Source organism: Balaenoptera musculus, chromosome 1 (assembly GCF_009873245.2).
Source record: "Balaenoptera musculus isolate JJ_BM4_2016_0621 chromosome 1, mBalMus1.pri.v3, whole genome shotgun sequence".
In the NCBI taxonomy this organism is placed as follows: Eukaryota; Metazoa; Chordata; class Mammalia; order Artiodactyla; family Balaenopteridae; genus Balaenoptera; species Balaenoptera musculus.
Window position 1 is genome coordinate 44,616,336 of NC_045785.1, and position 7,161 is coordinate 44,623,496.

Sequence of the window (7,161 nt, forward strand, 5' to 3'; positions counted from 1 at the left end):
TTCCCAGAGGGCCACGCAGAAAATGAAGGTAGTAATTCTTACTTCCAAAGAATTCCAGGCTCCAGCAGAACACTGGAGAGGAGTAAGGTCTCTCGTGACAGGTTTTCCGAATGGTGGAGTCACCGGTATGAAGATGTGAGCTCGCCCTCATGACTTAACTGTGCACTGAACAACTCTATCCACTGTAGGAGGATCTTTAGACCCAGGGAACCGGGCCAACGAGACACAGAGGCTGGGACTGTTGTCTTCACACCTCCACAGGGCTGTCCAGGGGCAGAAGAATACAGAAGTGTGACCACAAAGGAGACAAACCAGGACCATCAGGAGGAGCTAAAGGAAGCATAGAGGCTGACTCAACATAAGGAAGAACTTTCATAGGGATTCCCTTGGTGGGAGGGATTGCCCCATCACAGCAAGTGAGCAAAGACCTGATGACCATCTGGCAGGGATTGTAGAGAGAAGATTCATGCCAGGATGGAACTGCTGACCTCCAAAGTCCCTTCTGGCCCTGGAATATGCAGTGACACCAGTGAACAGAGTTGCCTGGGTTTGCCCAAGAGCCAAGGTGGTCAATGTGACATTTTGGCTCAGGACTACTGGGCTCGTGACATCATTCCGCAGGCTCCACTGCCCTCTGTACCAATGAGTTTGACACCTCTGGTCCCCTGGGGTGGCCTGTGCACTCCTCAAGAGCTTGAGTGCCCTTAGGAGCTCTGTGCTCCTATTTTGCAAATAGGATCAGGCTAAGAGTCTGTACTGTGGGAAGGTGCCAAGAAGCCATCAAAGCCCTCCAACATGAAGGGGAGTGGAGGGAGGAGAGCGGCTGTTCATCCACCAGTGTAGCACAAACAGGGGCTTTATTGGTGGGGCTCGGGAGGCTGTGACAGCCCAGCACGCAGGCTGTGAGGGCCTGAACAGCTGCCAGGAGACGAGACATGAGGGGACCAGCCTCTGCACTGTGCTGCTTGGGGCACATTGTCCCTTTTCAGTTCTTAGAGGTAAGTGTGCAGGAAGAGGGTTCAGGACTTCACAAACTGGTGGGTGACCTCGTAGATTCCCACAGACTCCTGAGCCTTTTCGTCATAGTCAGTCCAGTCCTGTGGGAAAAAACGGCAGTGTTAGCCTCACGAGGCAGCCTGGGACAGCATGGGGAGTGGAGGACTAGGCCTTAAGAGGGCCAGCTCAGGCTCCGGCTCAGATCTTCAGGAACATGTCAGACCCAGGACAGAGCCAGACTGCTCAGGCCTGAATTCCTACTCTTCTAGCTTCGTGATTTTGGGCAAGTCACTAACTTCTCTGAGCCTTGGTTCTGTCCTCTATTAAAAAAAAAAGAGGACAGCAATAGAGTTTACACTGAATGTTGAAAGAATCAAGAGTTAACACATGTAAGAGTATTTAGCCTAGGGCCACGCACATATGAGAGCTCAGTAAATCCAGTTACTGTTACTAGGTGCTATGCAAACTGAATGTTTTTGTCCTTCCTTCCTCTGAGGCCTGACTACAAGCCTTCCTTATCTGCAAGGCAGTAACATGTCCAGTTGATTCTTGGTATTCACAGTAGTTATGTTCTACAAAGTAAGTCCCCACAAACACTGTATTAGTGAATACTGAATCACTGCTCCCAGGGGAAATACAGGGTTAGGTTCCTGGGAGCATCTGAGTCTGTTTAAAAACACCTTATTTAACATATATATATATATATATATGGCTGATTCACTAATACTGAACTCACAGCCAACAGTGCTGTGTGATATATATATATATATATACATAGCTGATTCACTAATACTCAACTCACAGCCAACAGTGCTGTATCTCACACCTGAACAAGCTTGTCTAACACGCATCTTCTCTGTAAGGCACACCCAGCTTTCCTGTGTGTGAACACTAGGCAGCGCTTCAGCACTACACTTGGGGCTATCGTAAACGCCAAAATCACCAACAAAAAGCACGAAAGTGTGGAGTCGGCTTCCCACTGAAGAGCCTTGTTCACCAAAAGGGTTATTCCCACCAGGTGCCCTAGAGCTCCCTGCAAGGCCCCCAAGTCTCGTACCTTTTCCTGCAGATTAACGTCACTGAAGACTGTTCCGGATTCCACACCCTCAGCAGCAAACCCGGCCTGCAGGTGACAGGAAGGCAGCAGTTAATCTGGGGGAAAGGAGGCACTGGTCTGGCCTGTGGGGCCTGGTCAGGGAACTGGCCTTTCTCACAACACCTTTGGCATGGGAAGACAGAAATACAGTGTGGGCTACTCTTCTGCAATAACTACTGAGCTTCCATGCCCTGGCAGCTGCCCTGGGACTAGAGTGGTTTCTCCAAATTAGAGCCCTGGCCCAGAAGGCAGGAGGTGTGGGGTAAACCCTTCCATTACCCTTGATTTTCTGAAACACCCTGGGCGTGTCACTTCCCTCTCTGGACCTCAGTTTTCTTACTTATGAAACGGGGATGACAATACTCTCTCTTCTGCCTACCTCACAGGGTTGTGAGGTGAAAATGCTACACAAATAAAGTGGCCTGAGCACTGGCTCTGGAGTCGGATAGATGTGGGTTCAAATTACAGCTCCATTGCTTACTAACTGCGTCACCCTGGGCAAGTGGCAAAATCTCTGAAGTTCTTTTCTCATCTGAAAAATAGGATGTATAACTTCACAGGGTTACTGTGAGGATTAAGTGAGGTAACATTAAAAGTGACAAGCCTGGTGCCCAACATATATTAGATGCTTAATAAATAACAATTGTTATTCTTAGAAATGAGAATTCCTAGTCCACAGTCTCTGTAGGAAGCACAGTTCTGCTGTCACTTCCTATATGCCCTCCCCAAAGATACAGGTTCCCCAGGAAGACATGCACCTGGGGCTGGAAATCGACTGGTTCAAGTCCTCGGCACTCAAACTCCACTATCGTCTTGAACTTCTCGTTGTCTTCGGCCTAGAAAGGAAGTGTGTTGAGGAGGTAGGTCCAACTGTGCCCTCAGGATGACTCCACAGCCCCTGAGAGCCCAGAATGGGACTCAGGGGCAACTCATCCCGTTCTGGAAGAAGGCTGCCTTGACACCTGCTTGCCACAAGACCTTCTTGGATGTGGACTCTGGGGTCAGGGTGCCTAGATGTGAGCTCAGACACAGTTCTGCCTCTCTTCTCCTCTGGGCCTAAGATTGTCAGCTGGAGCTGAGGAAACCACTACAGGTTTATTGTGAGAACCTGAACTAGGTGTAAAGTGCCCAGTATAGGACCCGACACTATGCTCAATGAATGGTAGATAAAATTATCAAAATAAAAACTATGAAGAAGAATGTTAAGCTATAAGGTTTCCAGGTCATCTAAAAGGCCCCAGTACACTTCACTGTGGCCTTTTGCTAACCATCCGCCATGCTGTCAACGCAGGGGCTGACTTAAAGCCTTTGAAGTGGGATATGCATGTGGAGAAGGCACACTGAGGGGGGTGGTACAGCCACGAAAGTCATGCCTCCCTGACCCCTGGGCCCACAGACCCCAAGGACACACCCACACATTCATTCTCATTCTGTCATTTACTGTAGAAATGCTTCCTGCACACCAACCATGTGCCTGGCCCTGGATTGGTTTTTGTTTGCTGGTCTGTCTCTTCTAATAGATTATGATTTACTTGAGGGCAAGTCCTTATGTGATTTTTCCCTTTAACTTCAGGACAAAGCTGAGAATTTAGCATAAATCAGACATTTTTCAAAAATACCAAATAAGGAATGGATGAAGACAAGTAACTGCCCTTCTTTAAAGACACAGACCCAAAGCATACACTCCCTCCCTCACCTTTGGACTAATCTGTTAATGCAGTAATGTATAAATACCTAATAAAATTAAATATCAAGGGTGGATGCACTGTCTCACCCAAGGATTCAGAGAAGGCTCACTAGCCCTCCAAGATGTAGACAAGGCAAGTGTTCCCAGTGATGGAAACTGAGTGGCCAGGTTGGGTCAGAGGTCCCCTAAGCTCCCACAGCCCAACACTTATAAGAAGGCAGTACAATAGCCTAGTTATGAGTCTTTTTCCTACCGAGCACTCAGTCAGGGTAAGGTGAATAAATGACTGACAGTGAATGAATGAACAAGTAAGCACATGAAGTCAATCAGTTCCATGGTGGGTCACTCTGGTGCAGATGTAACTCTAGAACCCAGGCCTCCTAGTTCCCAGCTGGGATCTAATCCCACCATGCCTGCCACTGCAGCAGGAAACTTACATTGTAAGGTTTGATGGTGCTGCTCAAAATCTCTGAAATGTAAAAGAGAAGACAAAGTCGATTTGAGTCCATATCCCAGCCCCACCCAGGTACCCAGGTGTGGCTCTGGGCAAGAGTCTACGGCAGAAGCTTGGATACCTCAGGCCTGGGTCCACCCACTGGTAACATGAGCATGCTTTCGGTCTGGTACCACAAAGCCGTGGGCCAGCGTGGCAGAGGTCAGTATCCATGGCCTACCTACCAATGGAGTTTTCCCTTGAACACAGCTTGCACTTCTGGACCATGGAGGCACTGCCACGGCCTCCCTTCAGTGCCACGTTGTCCTGGCAAGCAGTAAACAGAACCTCTAGTCACATATCAGTCAGATGTAAGGGTCCCCAGGAGACCCAGTCCTACCACTTATTATCAATTAATATTATAACAATATTTAAATACACACCATCTATATCTACCAAGACCCAGACAGGGTGAGCAGCTTGCTAGGACAAGAATCCTGGGAAGGCTTCTTGAGACTGAGGAAAGGACTCCCCCTTGATTTTGAACTCTGCCTCACATCCCAAAGCCCATTGTTCCCAGTTGATCACACTCTGCCTGCCCTCCCAAACCACAAAAAGTGGGGTCCAAAGACCGGGGAGGTGAGGGCCACAAATCCCTGCACAGAGGCCTATGTGTGTCTGTATATGAGTATAGTGGTGGGGGGAGCAGTTACCATCAGCCGAATGTACTGCCACTTCTCTGGAATCTCACCACAGTTGCCACATTTCATCTTGGGGAGGGGGAAAAAGAGTATTAGTAAAGAAGTTGGCTCAGCTGGGCAGATGCTGAGGGAAGGGTTAAGAACAGTGTGAGATGGGCAGGGTCATCATCTTGTCAGCAATCTTACCTCATCCTTATGACCAGCCCCACTAAGGACGTAACCAGACTTATCTCTGGGCAAAGTGTTTCTCGTGTTGGCTTGCTCATCCTCCTCTAAGAAGTCCCCAGTCTGGCTAGGGATTCAAGGCTCAAGTAGTACAGAAATGGCTTCAAAGTCCCCCCACCCCCCCCATTGAGTTAGGAGCTTCCTGTGTGTCCTTACAGGCCCTGTAGGTTCCTGGTAACAGTATTTATCACTCTGTTGCTACTCCTTCTTTGTCTCCTTCTCTAGACTCTACTTTTTGAAGCCAGGAAACATCAACTCCTCAAATAAGCCCTGGCACTCAGGCTTCAAAATATTTGGAAATAAAGGTGGGCAGAAAGCTTCCTGAAAGATAGGGCCTTTGCCAGGTACTGAAGGATTCTGGGATTTAGACTAAAAGGAAAACAGATCAGAAGCTCCGGGATCTGGGAGAGTAAAGGGCCTCAAACTGCTCAGTTAAGAAGAGGACCTCTGTAGACCATTCCACTAGAGTACCAGATTTACCAATACAGGATGGGGAATTAAAAATGGACCCATGCACAAAATTAAACGATTTCACAGTAAATAAAACCTAATCAACAAAAGAGAAGGTGAAATTATTCTTACTAAATAATCACAAGATCCCTTCAAGTAGCCTTTCGTTTAGTGTTTGTTTACATACCATGAAATACGTTACAGAGGAAAAAAGTACAAAAGATATTTCAAGATACTGCCAATTAAGAATTAACCAGTAGGGCTTCCCTGGTGGCACAGTGGTTAAGAATCCTCCTGCCAATGCAGGGGACACTGGTTCGAGCCCTGGTCCAGGAAGATCCCACACGCCGCGGAGCAACTAAGTCCGTGCGCCACAACTACTGAGCCTGCGCTCTAGAGCCCGGGAGCCACAGCTACTGAGCCCACACGCCTAGAGCCCGTGCTCCACAAGAGAAGCCACCGCAATGAGAAGCCCGCGCACCGCAACGAAGACCCAACGCAGCCAATAAATAAATAAATAAAAATTTTAAAAAAGAATAAAAAGAATTGACCAATAAACTTAAAAAAGCAAACATAAAATTCTATGCAGAAGAAAAGAGAACATGTAATAAGCATTTCTCATCTAGCCGGAGAGAAAGCTCCCGTTCACCACTGAGATCAGGGTGGGAAACCTTTACGCGGCCTCGGCCCTGGCGCCCCCACCAGAGCCTTACCTTCAGGTACCACCGGAAGTCCTCGCCCACTGGCCGGAGGTTGGTGACATTCTCCAGCGTGGCTTTGAGCTGCAGCGCGATTTTCTGAGAGGAGGAGCAGAAGAAGGAGGGGCGCCAGGACGACGGCGTCAACAGCGCCCGGGCAGCCCCGCGCAGAGCCCCTGTCCGACCCCGCCCCTCTCCTCCCCTCCCGGCATGAGCTGCGCCTCCCCGCCCCTTCTTAGCGCGAGCCCACTCCCCTCCTTCCCTCCTGGCGCGAGCTCCTGCCTCCCAGGTTCTCGCCACCTCCCAGCCTCTGCCCCGGCGGCGGCTCGCCTCCGCTTACCCCCATAGCGACCCGGCTCAGCCAGCGCTGGCTATGGCCACTGCTTTCCGGCCCGTCGTAAACGGCGGGCGCCGCTTGCGCACCCTTGCTGCGGCTATGGGCGGGGCGCGGAGTCGCGGGGCGGGTCTCAGCGCGCCGGGGCTTCACCCGCACACCTGGCTTTTTCTCCTAGGCAAAGTGATCCTGTGGAGGTAGGCTGAGTCCGCAACTAGCCGGTGCTCGGACCCGCGGAAGGCTGCCTCCAGCAACCGGTAATTCCAGATATTTACTGAACGCCATGCTAGTCTGAGGGATACCGCAGCTAACAAGACAGTCCTGCACGAAACCTCTGCGGGGTCCGATTCCTGCCCTTCAGACTCTGCCTTCCCTCACGCAACCTCGTGCTTGGTCCCTGCCTGCCCTTGGAGGCTTCTTAGATCACGTCCGTTCACCCAGCCCAGGGCCGGCTTCGTAGATTTGAGAGACGGGACCTTTTTCATCTTTAAGCTGCTCCTTCCTCTTTCCCCCAGGGACCTTTCAGAGGGTTGGCTCGTGT

The 7,161-nt window shown here is 50.1% G+C and overlaps 1 protein-coding gene across 1 annotated transcript; it reads right to left on the reverse strand.

Annotated features, from left to right (window-relative positions):
• Positions 1-838: 838 nt before the first annotated feature.
• Positions 839-6,785, reverse strand: CZIB (CXXC motif containing zinc binding protein). Its single transcript, XM_036861672.1, has 8 exons — positions 6,627-6,785; positions 6,302-6,385; positions 4,926-4,982; positions 4,458-4,539; positions 4,217-4,248; positions 2,851-2,928; positions 2,054-2,119; positions 839-1,097 (listed from the first exon to the last, which is right to left on the reverse strand). Exons 1-8 carry the CDS (start codon positions 6,630-6,632, stop codon positions 1,020-1,022), a joined length of 483 nt encoding a protein of 160 aa, XP_036717567.1. The 5' UTR covers positions 6,633-6,785; the 3' UTR covers positions 839-1,019.
• Positions 6,786-7,161: the final 376 nt, after the last annotated feature.

Coding starts and splice junctions, on each gene's coding strand:
- CZIB (XM_036861672.1), bottom strand. Junction 4,983..6,301: donor ACTTCCGGTGGTACCTGAAG/GTAAGGCTCTGG, acceptor CCCCTCCCCAAG/ATGAAATGTGGCAACTGTGG. Junction 2,929..4,216: donor GCACCATCAAACCTTACAAT/GTAAGTTTCCTG, acceptor CTTCCTTTCTAG/GCCGAAGACAACGAGAAGTT.